This window comes from Pinus tabuliformis, chromosome 7 (assembly GCF_031772625.1).
Source record: "Pinus tabuliformis cultivar Carrire ecotype Pingquan chromosome 7, CPIR1, whole genome shotgun sequence".
NCBI lineage: Eukaryota > Viridiplantae > Streptophyta > Pinopsida > Pinales > Pinaceae > Pinus > Pinus tabuliformis.
In genome coordinates this window covers 1,578,952,153-1,578,968,565 of record NC_142293.1, presented here as the reverse complement: position 1 = coordinate 1,578,968,565, position 16,413 = coordinate 1,578,952,153, and the positions used below count along the sequence as shown (strand labels likewise).

At 36.4% G+C, this 16,413-nt stretch overlaps 1 protein-coding gene and 1 long non-coding RNA gene across 5 annotated transcripts; both read right to left on the bottom strand.

Moving 5' to 3' along the window:
- Nucleotides 1–4,682: 4,682 nt before the first annotated feature.
- LOC149254102 (uncharacterized) lies at nucleotides 4,683–8,816 on the bottom strand. The gene is made up of 3 exons (XM_089454680.1): nucleotides 7,821–8,816; nucleotides 7,203–7,595; nucleotides 4,683–6,980 (listed from the first exon to the last, which is right to left on the bottom strand). Exons 1-3 carry the CDS (start codon nucleotides 8,814–8,816, stop codon nucleotides 4,683–4,685), a joined length of 3,687 nt encoding a protein of 1,228 aa, XP_089310806.1.
- A 5,203-nt stretch (nucleotides 8,817–14,019) lies between these two features.
- Nucleotides 14,020–15,731, bottom strand: LOC149254101 (uncharacterized). 4 transcript variants are annotated; one of them, XR_016266260.1, is made up of 5 exons: nucleotides 15,461–15,731; nucleotides 15,268–15,377; nucleotides 15,068–15,156; nucleotides 14,717–14,837; nucleotides 14,020–14,556 (listed from the first exon to the last, which is right to left on the bottom strand). It is a non-coding gene; the product is annotated as an uncharacterized LOC149254101 (long non-coding RNA). The 4 variants fall into 4 exon arrangements; XR_016266259.1 differs by having other exon boundaries at nucleotides 14,020–14,341; nucleotides 14,452–14,556; nucleotides 15,268–15,730; XR_016266258.1 differs by having other exon boundaries at nucleotides 15,506–15,730.
- Between the last annotated feature and the right edge of the window lie 682 nt (nucleotides 15,732–16,413).

The window sequence follows — 16,413 nt, the reverse complement described above, 5'->3', positions numbered from 1 at the left end:
AGCTTCGAGTAGGGAGTTAAACCCTTTTCCCCTTAGAACCTTCTTTTAAGTGTAATGTTTTCATACTAACTCACATTGGCACTTTTAGTATGATCCAAATGGAAAGTGGTGTCTGCCCATGGCATTGAATGATGTAACATAGTCAGGAACCAAAAATAATATAAATAATGAGCCTCTACTTGAAAAAGGATAGATTGGCCCTAAAGAATGTAGTTGTAAAAAGTGTCTTATTCTCAATTAATAAAATTATCTATTGTGTTCAGTGTGGCTATTTTTTATTTTTTTTAATGTTTTTGTGATTCATTGCTTGGAAGATTTATATATTCCTCTCCTCCTCTCAAAATTCATGGTTTTTGGATCTTATCCCCCAAGGTTTGGATCAAAGGTGTCAAAGTAGGTTATGATTCAATTGAAATTAAGGTTTTAAGGGTTTCCAATGGGAGTTGTTAGATACACTCATAATCCTTCATTTTGCATTTGGAGAAGGGACCGTGCCAAGAACTAGCCTCCTTGTCCACTATTAGGCCCAAACCCTATATTTCCACGATATATATATCTATATCTATATATATTATCTCTTTGTTGATGTTTGTTTTAATTTTTTACAACTCTTTAACTATAAAACTACCCTTATTATCTGTAATGTTTAAATATTAAACTTCCCTTTTTGCAACTGTTTATTTATTAGAAAATAGAAGTACACTGAACCTTAATCTATTCTAGCATGGATAATATCCCCACTAAACTCTTAAAATGTTGTGTCTATCATTTGGAAATGAATTATAAAGGAATTCCATATCATTGGTGATCATTTATGCTAGAAGATTGACAAGGGAATAAATATACTACTAGGGAAAGATCCCTAGATTGTAAGCTTACCTTGTTTCCATTTCTGAGACCCTCTCATTCTAAAATTATCTGAGGCAAGTATTTTAAAACTAGATAAATCTTCTCATGATCATATTCCATTGGGTCCTCAGACCTTTTTGACTTCCACTGGTTTGCATCTAGAAGGGGATGAAGTGGAATCCTAAAACCATAACTCTAAATTTCTCCAACACGTCTCTATTAGAATCAACAGATAAACTAATATGGGCACCTAACCCAAATGGAAGATATTCTCCAAAATATGAATCCCTCTCAATTTCAAGGACTAGAAAATCCCCAGCGGTGGGGAAAAACTTTGGACACTAAGCTTTCCACCTAAAGAAAATTTTCTGATGTGGCTCATGCTAAGGAAAAGAGTGCCTCTTAGGATATGCTACAAACAACAGGCTTCCAAGGTCCTAATATCTTCTCGTTGTGTTGGAAAGATTTGCAATCTATTTCCCACCATTTTGTTTCTCTCCCATTCACAACAATAGTTTGGTAGGACAAAAAATATCAACAATCTATATACCACCTAGGGGTTATAGGACATAAGTGAAAGGATAGTACTTTGTACTTCTCATTAACTCCTTGAAAATATCAAAGGGATACCATTTGTGGGGGAATATGGCTGGAAAGGAACTCAACTATTTTTGAAAATAGAGCTCCAAAACCATTTAAAGTTTCCTCTCAAAGTCTAGCCATAGATTCCTCATACTCCTAATCATATTTAATTGGTTATTTTATCTATCACACCTATCGGCATGAAAATATATTTACCTTCTTTTCATGAAGCAGAGCAAGGCTTCTCTTTTGTAGAAGCAGTCAGGGGCATAATGCATATTTTAGCTTCACATTGTCTCTCTTTCTCTATAAATATTAGAAATGCCTCAAAAATCTATGCAAAGCTATTTTCACTCTATATTATCATTCTTCTAGAATGATCACATGATATATTATCTCTTCACATGATCACATGATATTTTTAATCATGTTTACAGAAATAGGAATGAGGAAGTAGCTAGGCTTTTAAAAAATGGACTAGATATAGGCTAAGGCACTGCCGAGTCATTGAAATTAAAGAATGCTAGTGAACATAACTTCTTCATGATTGTTGGTGTTGAATAACTACTTAAAATCACAAAACTTTGCACTTCTCCTATCGTATATATCTAATGGATTAGTATTCTCTATTCTGTGTATATTGTATTATTACATTTATTATTTTTGATGGACATGTTAGAAAGTTTGATCGCTTATATTTTTGTGGAGGATTGGTTTTTTTTTAGTAATATAAAATTGGCAAACATGAAAATAAAGAAACACTAACATAGAACTTTTCAATTGTAGTCCAATAAAATATACATGAACCTAACACTACTAGAATGGTTTGAAATATACTTAAAAGTTTGAGATTTTGATTTTGGAAAAAAAAAAAAAAAAAATTGAACATAAACTTAAAAATTTAAAAAATACTATCTATATATCTTTTGAAATATATAAAAACAATAATTAAATATATATGATTAAAAAAACTAATTAAAATTATAACATCTAAATAGTTATTTCAAAATTCTATATATAAAGTTGAGAAAAGATTAGTTAGGTTAATATTTTATTTAACGAACATATGAGCATCATTGTAAAGAAAAAAAATGAAGGAACGAACAAGATTTTATCAAACTTTATAAATATTTCCTATAAATATTAAATTCAAAAGGGTTAGAAACACATTCTTACACTTTATCCTCAAAATTTTATTTTCTTTCATGTTTTGACATGTTTATTTATATTCATCTTTAACATAATATATAATTTAAAAAATATATTCAAAAGGGTTAGAAACACATTCTTACACTTTATCCTCAAAATTTTATTTTCTTTCATGTTTTGACATGTTTATTTATATTCATCTTTAACATAATATATAATTTAAATATATTTTTTTTAAGTTTGTTTTTTTCCAATTAAAATATGTAATTAACTAATTTATAAGGATAAACTTTTGATATTATCTAAAATTAATATATTTAGATTTTTTTAGGGAATTATAGAATTTAAGTCTAGTGTTAGGTAGATATTATCTAATATTAATATATTTAGAATTTTTTAGATAAGTATAGAATTGAAGTCTAGTGTAATGTAGAAAAATGAGGTTATAGAATTTTCTATCCAATTTTCTATTTATTTAGTTATTAGATTATTATAAATAAAATTTCTTTTCTTATAATATTTATATATAAATATATTACACATTATAATAATTTATATAAATGTATATTATATATATATATATATATTAATTTGGGACAATCTTTTCAATAAATTCCCTTGAGTTGAGGTTATTAGTTCACAAAGATAAAAAGAATATTTGAATATCTCACTTCTTACCAATTTTTCAATTTATTCACTCATGCAACCATCTCAATGATTTGATCACAGTCTCCTTTTAATTTCACAACTCAAAAGGTGGATTTTCTTCTTTAGAATGTAGTTCCTCATGCTATCAAACCCATTCTTGGGTTCTAGCACAAACTAGAGATAAAAATATCAATATCAAAATTTAAAAAAAAATTACAATTCAATCCCCACTGCATACTTGGATTGGATTCATTCCTCTTCTTGCTTATTCTAGGATAGAGTGAACATAGCAGACTAGATAGTAGTACACTCCAGGTCCCCAAAACAAGTAATAAGTATAAATGTTTTTAGTTTTCTAGCAACAACTATTATGACAAAAATAAGTAATAAATATACATGTTCTTATTTTTCTAGCTCCCACTATCATGAAGACTAGTTATGAAGAAAAAAAATTCCATACTCCCAAAAATAAGTAATAAATATAGGCATAATCTAATTTATAGAGGAAATAACCTTTTTCAAGATATTCTCATGATATAATTTCAAGTAAGATTGTGAATTTTTTTTTTTAAATACATTTTTGAATGTATAAATGGAGTCAACACTCTAAAAACCCATGCACCACTAGAATTCCATAGATTAAATAACTTAAAGTTAAGTTTCTAAAAATAATTACTGAGGAAAATTGCTCTTAAAATGACCATTTTGACTATAAGTTAGATTAAGCCATAAGTATACTTGTTTTCAATTTTCTAGTACTCACTATGAAGCCATTATACACTTATTGTAATCTTCATTAAGACTTTGAATGTTCATGATGAAACTCTGTTAAAAACCTCATTTAAGCTCTATGGTTTATAACCTCCATGTTTGTCCAAAATTATATGAGATACAACTATTCCATAAAAACCACAAACTAGGCAATTACACCATTTTTCACGCGAGACCATATTATGAAAGCTGAAAGCTAATAGTTCTTGAAACCACTCATACTAAAACCCTTTCACTTTTGCGAAATACATGAAATAAACTTTTTTATTTAACATTTTTTAGGTTTTTTTTTCCAAGGAAAAAAGCGAACTTTTTTATAAGAAGTAAAAAAGTTACATAGCACATGAGTTAACATTCTGCAGCAAAACTACCTAGACAAGGCAAAACTCCTCTGAAGAGGATCATCAGCACCCCTTCCAAGTGCTAGTCAGAATAAAACACTGTTTGCTACCTGAGCAGTCATATCCCGAGAGGGACAAAAACGAAAGAAAACATAAAGTCCCCTGGGCCTCCTTACATAAGGAAAACAACCCAGGTACACAGTAGCATCCATAATCTGCTCTTCAAAACGGAGCATCAAAGTATCCAAAGAGAATATGAAAACAGCAAAAAATACTACATATGCCACTTGATATCCTATGAACTCAGATAATCTAGTGCATATAAACGAAAACAAGCCCAAGCTAAACGTATGGGGGGAGATCCGACACACTGATCTGATCCATAACCTGTTCGGTTATCCTCCAAGAACCCACAGCTTGCTGCAGACCTGTTTTAGAAAGCCCATCTGCTTCTTCGTTGCATTCCCTGTATATGTGATCAATATAAAAAACATTAAACTGTTGTTTTAAAGTTTGAATTTCTTCTAATAAAGGCATCAACATGTAGTGCTGGCATCTAAATTTCCCTGTAACCCAATTAACAACATTCATAGAGTCTCCGAAGATCTGAACTGTGAGGATATTTTTGTGGATGAGCCAACAAAGAAGAAATTTTAAAGCAGAGAGTTCAGCAAAGTTGTTTGAGCCCACTCCTATTCCTACTGAAGCCTTTAAGGTGTGTGTTGGACTAAGATGGATGCACAGCCCAGCACCCGTGTAATTGTCTTGGGCTGCACCGTCGAAAAAGGCCCACGGTACCCCATCTCTAATACGGAACTCCTTCCTCTGGTTTATTCTTGTCTTCTCCTCTTTTAAAGGGATACTGTCAAAAATGGCATTGCTCTGGATGGCAACAGCAGCCTCAGGGGTCTTCTGTTCTCTGAAAATACTTCGGTTTCTGGCAAGCCAAATACCCCAACAAATGATGGGAGGCAAATTCCTCATATTCCTCTCTTGAAAATGATTCCACCAGTATTCCCACGCTGTGGATAGACTGTCTCCTTCCCATTTTAATTTTACATTTAATAGCCTTTCCGCTTCAATCCATACTTGTCTTGAAAACGGGCATGAGAGAAAAAGGTGGGAGATGGTTTCAGAATCCGCACAGCACAGAGGGCACCTTCCAGGTCCCTGTTTAAATCGGGTTTGAAGAACTTCCCAGGTAGGAATCTTATGATTTAAAGCACACCAAAAGAAAATTCTAGCTTTTTTTGGGCATTTTAATTTAAACAGAGGTTTTGACCACCAGACAGGAGGGTTCCAACCTTTGTTCTTCATCAAGAAAAAATAACCAGCCTTTGGAGAATAAGTCCCTGTCTCCGCATGAGCCCACACCAGAGTGTCCGGTCTATCCATTAATCTAACATTTGATCTTCTCAGCTCCTGAAGGAAAACTTGCCATTCATTCCTCCACATGTTATTTATTCCTATCTCATCTTCAGTCTTCCAAGCTTGCCCCCATATAGATGACTGCTCCATACTTGCGATCTGCCTTAAGCTTCTTATTCCTATTTCATCCAGATGATTTAGCAGTCCAGGAGAAAGAGCAAAGCCTTCACTACATCCCACCCACGGATCCCTGCCAATCCTCAGACTCTCACCGTTTCCAACCCGCCATGCCAGACCTTGTTCTATTATCTTGAAGGCCTCCGTAGTGGCTTTCCAAATGACAGAACAATTCCTTCCTTTCTTGAGTGGAGTTCTTATCCAATCTTCTAGTGGTATGGGATCAATATATTTTCTTCGAACAACCCTGGTCCATAGGTTCTCCATTGATATGATCCGCCAGCCTGATTTTGCTGCTAGGGCCTGACTAAAATCCGGGAGACTTTTTAGACCCCAACCTCCCCAGTCTTTAGGTCTTGCTATCTTATCCCACGCCACCCAGGGGAGGACAGAGTCCTCCTTTGACCCTGACCACAAGAATCTACTGCAAATCTGTTTTATTTTGTGCAGTATCCCTTTTGGGATCCAGGTCAAAGCTGCCCAAAAAACCGGGATAGCCTGGAGGACTGAATTTACCAAGGTGAGTCTTCCTGCCCTAGACAGCCACTTGTAGCTCCAATGGGATATTTTCTGTTCAATCTTCGCTACTAGCCAGTTCCAGTCCTGCTTTCTGTAAGAGGATGGCTTTAGCCAAAACCCAAGATATTTGAATGGCTGTTCCATACTACATGTTCCAAAAGGCAACTGAGTAGCAATTGAAGCCTCCTCTTGTCTACTGAAGCCTTCAAAAATTAGTTGGGATTTTCTCTCATTTATTTGAAGCCCTGTAGCTTTCAGGAACTGATCTAGAATGAGCTTGATTTCTACAATTTCAGATAAGTTCCCATTTGTAAACAAAAGAATATCATCAACAAAAAGAAGATGAGTAATGAAAAGGTTAACAACAACTTCCAAACCTTTGACCAAACCTGAACTTTTTGCCTTTAAAATAAGCCTACTTAAACCTTCTGCAGCTAAAAGAAAGAGCAGAGGAGAGAGCGGACACCCTTGGCGAAGGCCTCTTTGGCTTTTGAAAAAATGAGAAGCAGCTCCATTTATCAGGACAGCAAAATTTACATTTGTGATACACCCCATGATCCATTTGATGAAGCCCACCTTGAAACCAAGATGTGTCAGAAGCATCTTTAGATATGTCCAGCTGACCCTATCGTAGGCTTTGGATAGGTCAATTTTGAGCACTGCCCCCTTCTTGTTTGCCTGCCTGAGACTGTGAATAGTTTCTTGTGCTACCCCGATAGCTTCATGAATTTGCCGCCCATCCAGGAAACCAAATTGTTCCTTTGAGATATAGCATGATAAAATAGGTTTCAGTCGGACCGCAATGATCTTTGCTATAATCTTGTAGATGGTATTGCACAGAGAAATAGGCCTGAAATCTTCGAAGGATTCAGGGTCTTCTTTTTTTGGAATCAGAGCAATGAAAGTTGCATTAAAAGGACCATAAATTTCTCCTTTTGCTCTAGACTCCTCCACAACTTCAGTGAGTTCTGACCCTATGGATTCAAAAAAGTGTGAGAATAGTTCTATGGTCCAACCATCAGGTCCTGGGCTTTTATCTTTCGCCATAGACTTTATAACACTCTCTACTTCCTCCTTTGTCACTTCTCTAAACAAGTCTTCCGCCTCATCCTCCTCCACAAAACGAGGAAAAGCCTGGGCAGTTCGGATTATTTCAGGCAGAGAAATCCCCCCAGGATCAGCGAAAAGCGCCTGAAAGTGTTTCTTTCCCATATCAGACAAGTCTTCAAAGGAGGAGGCCTCCCTTCCTTCCGAATCCCTCAATTTCCAGATAGTATTTACATTCCTCCGTCCTTTTGCATAATTATGGAAGAATTTCGTATTTTCATCCCCTGCTTTCAACCAGATGGCTCTGCTTTTCAGTCTCCACTCTTCTTCTCTTTCTAATAAAATCTTCGCTCTTCTCTTTTCTAATGCCAGAATTTGTTCTTTTGATTCCATGGATGCATAAGTATCAGAAGCTGGGTCTTCAAGAACCCCCAGGGCCTCATCAATGGTTTCTAACTCTTCCACTTGTTTTTTCCTTCTAGCAGAAGCCCATTCAAGGGTTGCTTTTTTGAGTCTTTTAAGGTTTTCCATGAGGAATCCCGCTCTATTCCCCAAAGATCCCACAACCGGGTGTCTCCAAGTTTCATTGAAGAGTTTTATGAAGGTCTCCTCTTGAAGCCACGAGGCATTGAATTTGAAAGGCGCGGCCGGCTTCGGAGGGGATTTTGAGAACTCCAGCATAATGGGAAAGTGGTCCGAGTTCCCCCCTTCCCCAACCCATTGTCGGAACAATGGGATCCTGGAGACCAACCTTTCACTGATGAGGAACCTATCCAACCTTTTCGCAATTCTATCCTCCCCCGTCCTTCTGTTCCTCCAGGTTGGTTTTGCCTTAATAAGGTTTACATCAATCAGCTGATGAATCTGAAGGGCATTTGAAAAGAAATCAGACAATGGATCCTCCCTAGCGAGAGGCCCCCAAGCTTCGGATGTCCCCATCGAAAAATTTAGATCTCCCCCAATGATGAGATTCTTGTCTTTTAACAGATTTTTTGAGAGGAGATTAGTCCAGAAAGGGACCCTTCCCTGACAAGGACCGTAAACATTGACAATGGACAAAGAAAAATCAAAGTCTGGAGACACCACCTCCATTCCCAGAACGTTTGTTAAACCCCATGTACTGAGAGTCTTCAGTCTTCCATTTTTAACCCCAATAGCCAGTCCTCCCGAGTGTCCTGAGGCATCCACAGCTATAAAGACCCAGCCCGGAAGAAGGGAACTGAGAGACGATTCAATGTCCAAACTTTTGCCCAAAGTCTCTTGGAGAAATACTATGTCTGGATTGCAACGCGAGATAAGATCTTTTAGTGCTAGTTTTTTAGGTTTACTAGCTAACCCCCTACAGTTCCAAGAGAGACAGATCATTTAATAACCGTCTCAGGGGGTTTTACTGCTCTAAGCGCCCCAGGAATTGTCATCTGTTTCCCATCAGCTACATCGAAAATTGCTTTAGCTTGGGTTTTTGATAGCATGGATTTTCGGCCTCTACTCTTCTTTGAAAAGCTCTTTGGTGTCTCAGTCCCTAAACCACCTACCGGTTCCAAAATTTCGTTTGAGCACCCAGACTTCTTACTTAAGGACCTCAGGTTATAGTGGCGAACAGCAGAAGGCCCAGCACCATTACCCAAAGGGGGAAAATCCTCACAGTTCAGATTTAAGGAAGGTAAAGCGGCAGAAAGATTTTCAATATTATGCATTACATCATTACAGCTGTTTATCATAGAAGAACCCCCGACCATAGAATCAGATATAAGAGCAGAGGAAAACGGAGAAGGCTGCATACCCGGATGATCGTCTTCGACAACGGCATCCTGCGCAGGGGGAGAGGTATCCCTCATCGGCTGATCATCTGAAGGACGCATCTGGACGTCATCCTCCTTGGGCAATTCTTCCTCAACCTGATTCAAATTTTCTTCCGCAACAGCTCCCCTATGGATATGCTCCTTCGCCTCGCTCTCAGCCTGCTTCTTATGACCTTCCCATTCCTCATCATCCTTTTGTGTCCTCCTCCTTCGCCTTCCCAACGGGCAATCTCTCGCCAAATGCCCATATTCGTGACAGCGGTGGCAACGGAAAGGGAGCATTTCATAATCAAGTTTCTGTTCAACTTTATACTCCTTATATCGCAGGGTGATTGATTTTGCAAGGCCCTCCTTAGGGTTGAGTCTCACCAAAATCCTTGCCACCCCCTTCTCAAAGGTATGCAGGTACGATCTATCGGCATCCAAGTATGTACCCAGCAGGTTCCCTATGGACTTGAATACAGAGTCCGCCCATAGATATGGGGGTAGACTTGGTGCCCTGACCCACACAGGGAATTCATCGACCTTTTCGGTTTCAGCATCAAAGAGTGGCGTCCATCTTTTGAAAAACACCGGCCGGTTTCCAAAAGCCCAGTTCTGTCCTTCAGCCCACTCCAAAGCCTCCTTACAATCAAAACTAACCATGAACCAACCTTTTACCAGAGCATTTAATTTGAACGAGGCCGCTGGTGTACCGGACCACTGACTATCTGCCCACTGCCTTAGGGCCTGACCAGAAACAGGTCTCCCTCTAATCCTGCCCACCAGAGTTACCTCGGCCACATCTAATACATCCTCCACCTGCACGTCCATACCCAAAATCAGCTCCGAGAAACACTTCGTCTTCAAGGGTTTTGATTTCTTTCTCTTTGTCCCTATCCTTCTCAGTTCCGGCTCGTCATTCTTTTCCCCCAAATCAGGGTTTTGTGCATCTGCACCCCTCCGCGCCTCATCTTCTGCCCCCGCTGCATAATCAATCCCTTTGCTTGACGAGGGCTCGACCAGTCCTTCGATCGGGCTGCCGCTCTGCTCTGCCTCCAAGGGAGCATTTGCTTCTTCTTCGCTCGTTCCAAACCCCTGCTTACCAAAACTGCCCTTTGCCAAACCCTCCGACCCGATAATACTCTGAGAGGATTCCTTAGAGAAAAGGCCTCTATTAACCGCTGCCGATTTGGAAAACCCACCGTCCTCGTTCCTTGAAGCTTTTAAACCCCCTACGGGCCTCCAAACCCCTACATTCTGCACCGAATTTATGATATCCTCTAACCCTCCAGATGGGTAAGGGATTTTTGAAGGCGAAAGCAACTTACCAGTCGGTGCAGCGAAACCCTTGCCTCCCCAAGAGTTCGGCGCAGTGATAAGGATGTCCTTCACAGGGTCTTTTCCATTGCCGCCCAAATTTCCGGATAGATCCCAGCTCTCATCCAGCAAGACCTTCGCATAGCTTGACACTCTTGAGACCGCCCCCGCACCCGTAGCAGCTCCGTGACCTTCAGCCTTACCGAATAACTCTCTCAGTGTCTGCGCATTGACCTCCTTTCCCCAAACCGTGAGCAGATCTTCGGGAGATGGGTCCAGCTCCACCGACTCGTTCGAAATTACCATTGTAAAAGGATAAAAACCCGAAATAGCACCTTGCAACCGTTACCCGAGACAGACGCTGAGGAAACCGCCTTCAGGCAAAAAACAAAGGCATATGCAACTAGATTGGAACAGTAAAACTCCAAGGAAACCTCACGGGAGATGTTAAACCTGAAACCGCCCTCGCACCAACTTGAAAACGAAAACGAGAAACCGCCCGCCGGTTTGGGAAATTTTTTATGTAACCTGCCGTCCGTATCACCTTTGACCCACGCAGCTTGACACAGCACTGTGCTGCCGCCAGCTCTGCAGGTCCCGTACCTGCGTGTCGTCTGCATAGGCCTGCCTCACCTAGGCCTAGGGCCTAGGGTTCCAGTATCGAATCCCTCCGACGCCATCCCTCTTCATCCAAAAGCTTGCAAATTCACTTTTTTAGTTTTTATGATATATAATAACAACACATTTGTAATTATTTTGATGAAATAAAAAATTATTTATAATATAATAATAATAATCGATTAATCAATTTATACTGATGAAAACAAGTATTATTAATTATAAAAAATATTATAACTAATCTATAATAACCAATTAACCCATTTATAATTGTTTTGATGAATTTTTTTTTTTGGTAGGTAAGCACCCACAGGAGATTTGATTCTCGCGAGTACCTTATCCATAGCCCCGTGGGCTATAAAACAAAAATTTATTAATTATAAAGAAATAATATAATTGATTTATAATCTTGCCTAGTCATATAATCTTCATTTTATGAAATTAAATTACAAACATTATGAAATAAAATATTCATATTATAATATTGAGATTAGTGGATTCGAAAAGAATGAGTACGTAACATTACTAAATAAAATATTCATGAACACATTTTCAATAAAGTTATTATTATTTCTTATAATAAATTGTTTGAAAAAATTTAAACAATATTAATTATTAAAAATATTATAACTAATGTATAATAACGAATTAACCCATTTATAATTATTTTGATGAAACAAAAATTTATTAATTATAATTATAATTGATTTATAATCCTGCCTAATAGAATCTTCATGTTATGAAATTAAATTACAAACATTATGAAATAAAATATTCATATTATAATATTGAGATTAGTGGGGTTGGAAAGATTGAATATGTAACATTACTAAATAAAATATTCATGAACACATTTTCGAGTTATTATTATTTTTTTTTATAATAAATTGTTTGAAAAAATCTAAAACAATATATTTTTGTTATACTCTTCAATAAAGAGGTTAGTTTGTAATAAGTATGAAATAAAAATTTTCATATTATAAGGAAGTTACGAGGTTAGTTTGTAATAAGTATGAAATAAAAATTTTCATATTATAAGGAAGTTATACATATAAGAAAGTAGAGGTTAGTGTGTAATAATTAAGAAATAAAAGTTTCAACATATAAGAAAGTAGAGATTAGCATGTAATAATTAAGAAATAAAGGTTTTTCTATTATAAGGAAGTTATATATATATATAACAAAGGAGAGGCTAGTGTGTAATAATTAAGAAATAAAAGTTTCTATATTTTAAGGAAGTTATATATAAGAAAGAAGTTATATATAACAAAGTTTCTATATTATAAAAAAATTATATATAAGACAGTAGTTAAAGTGTGATTTTTTAAAAGTAATTAAAGAGAAAAATTTATAAGAAGTTATATATAAGAAAGAAGATATATATAACAAAGTTTCCATATTATAAAGAAATTATATATAAGAAAGTAGTTAAAGTGGGATAGTTTTAAAAGTAATTAAAGAGAAAATTTTATTAAAAAATTGGTTAGATTGTTAATATTGAAAAATAATATTTATATGTAAAACTATTATTATAATTATAATACAAATTATTTTATGATTTATATATATATATATATATATATATATATATATATATATATATATATATATTTATTTATTTTGAATAAGGCTTTATAACAATATCATCTTATTTTGAATAAAGCTTTATATTAATACAATGGCCAATATTATAACATACTAATACTACATGTTCAAAAAACCATGGCCAATATTATAACTTACTAATACCACATATTGGTCAATATTATAACTTACTAATACCACATATTGGTAAATATTATAACTTATTAATACCACATATTGGCTAATATTATAACATTCTAACACCACATATTAGCTAATATTATAGCTTAGTAATACCAGAAGTTCAAAAATCCATAATCAATATTATAACCATAACTGAAATCATAATTAATATTATAACTTACTAAATCTTAAAAAAAACCCATAACTGAAATTATAATTGTTTTTTTAATTATTCAAAAATACAATAACTAAAAAATTGTTTTTTTAATTAATCAATCATCTAGTATTTGAAGTAATATATTCATCCGCACTTCCAATTTCAGGTATCCACTTCACTCAAATCCCATGAAAAAAATTGCAAACGAACACGTGTATTCATACCGCATTAATGCTCGCACACGGGTTCGTGATGGGCAACCATTTATAAAGGATTATTGCACTGAAGCTTCAAATTAAAACATCAACCTACACAATACACATTCACATTGGAGAGGTTTGTGGACAAGACTAAGAATTGAATTAAATCCATCACCACCTGCACGTGGATTCATATTAATGGCTTGAACACACGTGGATTCATATTAATGGGTTGCGTGTTCAATATACTATTGTACCGTACGTTATATAAAAACGTTATATAAAAATAAAAGGAGTTGTTTATAATGTGATTTTCTGGAGATTTTGGTGACGGAATCCGAGGGAAGAAATTGAGGTTAAATCTTGATTTGTTGCAGTTAAAATAGTTTTTTAACTGCATATTTGGATTCAGCACAACTTTCAAAAAATCGAGGAATGTGATACTTTCGGAGTCACATTTCGGAGTATAACAGACCTAACGTGTTAGGGTTCATAGTAAATTCGACACATTTAGGTTTTATGATAAATCCCGCGCTAACATGAATATGTAACTATATATGGGGGAATGAATAGCTGCATACAACTCAACTGAGGGCATTCATGATTGTAGTGAAAGGATTTGAGTTTGACTTACAGTAATGGCCGGAAACGTGCTTAGGATCAACAAAGAATAACACCTATACAGACCGACGAGAGTATGAACAAGCAAGATCATTCACAATGACGTAAACTTCACAATGACGTAAATTTTACAATGACGTAAACTTCACCATAGCTAATGACTGGTATGCTGGTAATCACTGACTATAAGGAACAATATGAAGCGAACTTCTGTAACTATAATTTTGTAACAAATATATTACTCCAAGAAGCAGAGCATTTCTGGTGCGCGCATTCTAACATCACCAGGACTATCACTAGCACTGCAACACTTCGAACCCGAGTGAAGGTGGGGAAACCCAACCTGGAGGTTCGGAGTGTTGGGTAATAATGTCGGTACCATGTTCGTGAAATACGATAAGGATTTATGTAGAGGGCAATCAACACCTGCAACCAAGATAAATCGGGTATGAGGAATTCATAACGAAACTACTGGTGCTACAGGATAAATGTAAGTGAAATAAAATGTAGAAAGGAGAAAAAGAGGGCAACTCAACTTTTGCCTGTTTAGGAAATGGTAGGCGCTATAGATAAGAGTTAAGAAACGGTAGGCGGTATAGATAGATATGCCCTGCCTTATACCTTTCTCCTCAGTTAAAACCCTGCAATACCACACATAGAGATTAGCAGTATAATAAAACGACCTATCAAAACCGAGGGGAAATTTCTACTAATCTCAAACTGTAGATGTAAGATTACAAAAATAAAGTTCTGGGAAGTTCAACTCACTGGCGTTATTGAGTTTTCGAATGCCTATTTTACCTGGGTGTAGCTTGCAGCAAACTCTGATCTGCATATGATACCCTTGCGTAGCGGAGACGAGAGCTAGAGGAACTGATCTACACATGGGGCCGAACCGCAAAACTGGGGTTTGGTATGAACCCTGGAAACAAAAATATTAAAAGAGGTACCCAATAGTAAATTCAGAAAAATAATTTCGTCTTGGGAACGAAGTGAAGGAACAGAAATATGAGGGCACCAGGCAAAATCGTGCAGCTAGATTAAACCAGAATAAGAGGACTTGAAATTTATACCCGTTGTTTTAGTGAAAGCACTTTAGCTATTGCAGGAAATAAAGGAAGTGAAAACCAGTTAAGGGTGCGGTACAATTACCTGTAGGAGGAAAGATAAGCTACACAGTAAGTTAACCGCATAAGGGCAGAGTACAACTGGTCAAGTTAGATACCGGGTCACCTGTGTTTCTGAAAAACAAAAACAAAAAACAAAAGCGTTAGTAATTCCAATGCACAGAAAAAAAAAGAACTTGTGGAAATCAAGCCACAGAAGAAAACGTTGTAAAAGCTTGATGTTACCTGGAAACCCTAACAGAAGGTGATGCTGCTATAGGAAATTCGACATCTAGTATCCCGGTGTGGTTGTGTAATGGAAGAAGAGTGGTACTCACTCCATTAACTCACCCTACCTGAGAAATAATGGAGAAAACCTTGAGATGACTGAAACCCTCTCTAAGCTAGGAAAGTGAAGGAAGAAATAAATAAAATGTACTTAAGTAGAGGAAGCACTAAGGTACTCAGGTGAGACGATTTCTACCCTTAGCGCCACCCAAAACATGTAAGAAAGTAAAGCCTTAACTAGAAGAGGATTTCCACGGAATACACCAGTAAAGAATGAAAGCTATTTAACGGTTCTTGATGTTCGTGAGTAAACCGAAGCGAGCCAGCGAGAGTTGAAGGGCTACGGTGGTGGTCATTGCAAAGGTCACCTTTCATCGGTTCTGCATCGTGACATTTGCTAGAGCATTACAGACTAAATGAGAGATAGCTGGCATACAGAGTACTTTAGGGTTTGTGAAGGAATAGAGCTCCACCGTCGATTGAAATACAAACCATTGTAACCCTTGATCTAATCCTAATACTGGAGGTTCCATGCGGGCAAATGAGCAGAGCACATGTTAACATGGGTGAGGACATCGTGGACGCACGAGATTGGGTGATGATTTAGTCCTGGACACTCGTAAGAGTACCGTGAAATCCTTCACTTAGAAATAAATGGAAGTGGTACATAATATGGAATCCAACGCAGCATAGGTACAATTAATGTTGAATGAGCGAATTAGCGTCCATATCATATAACTGTAAAGATTTGGCAAACTACCATAGAAATTGGTTAGTACATCAAAATTCGTGATAGATACCTCATAACCTCAAGCGCCAGAGTCACCACATATATACATATCAATGGAAAAGTAAATACTTTGACTATACGGTTAAAATAACTTGACCACGGCAAAAGTTACATTGGATAAGAATAGTAAGGTCGAAAGGAGTGATCATAGTTCATTGAAAGGACATTAATAATATCCTATTAAAACATGGTAAATAGTAAGTAAAAGCATGGTGAATGTAATATAAAGTACGAAGAATTAAAATTTATGTGTGTGAGTGGGGGATAGTTCTATACTTTGAGAATTTATGATTTATGTTTGTGAGTGGGGAGAG

Coding starts and splice junctions, on each gene's coding strand:
- LOC149254102 (XM_089454680.1), bottom strand. CDS start 8,816: ATGATCTGTCTCTCTTGGAACTGTAGGGGGTTAGCTAGTAAACCTAAA. Junction 7,596..7,820: donor AATCAAAAGAACAAATTCTG/GCATTAGAAAAG, acceptor AAACACTTTCAG/GCGCTTTTCGCTGATCCTGG. Junction 6,981..7,202: donor TTATAGCAAAGATCATTGCG/GTCCGACTGAAA, acceptor CTTGGTTTCAAG/GTGGGCTTCATCAAATGGAT.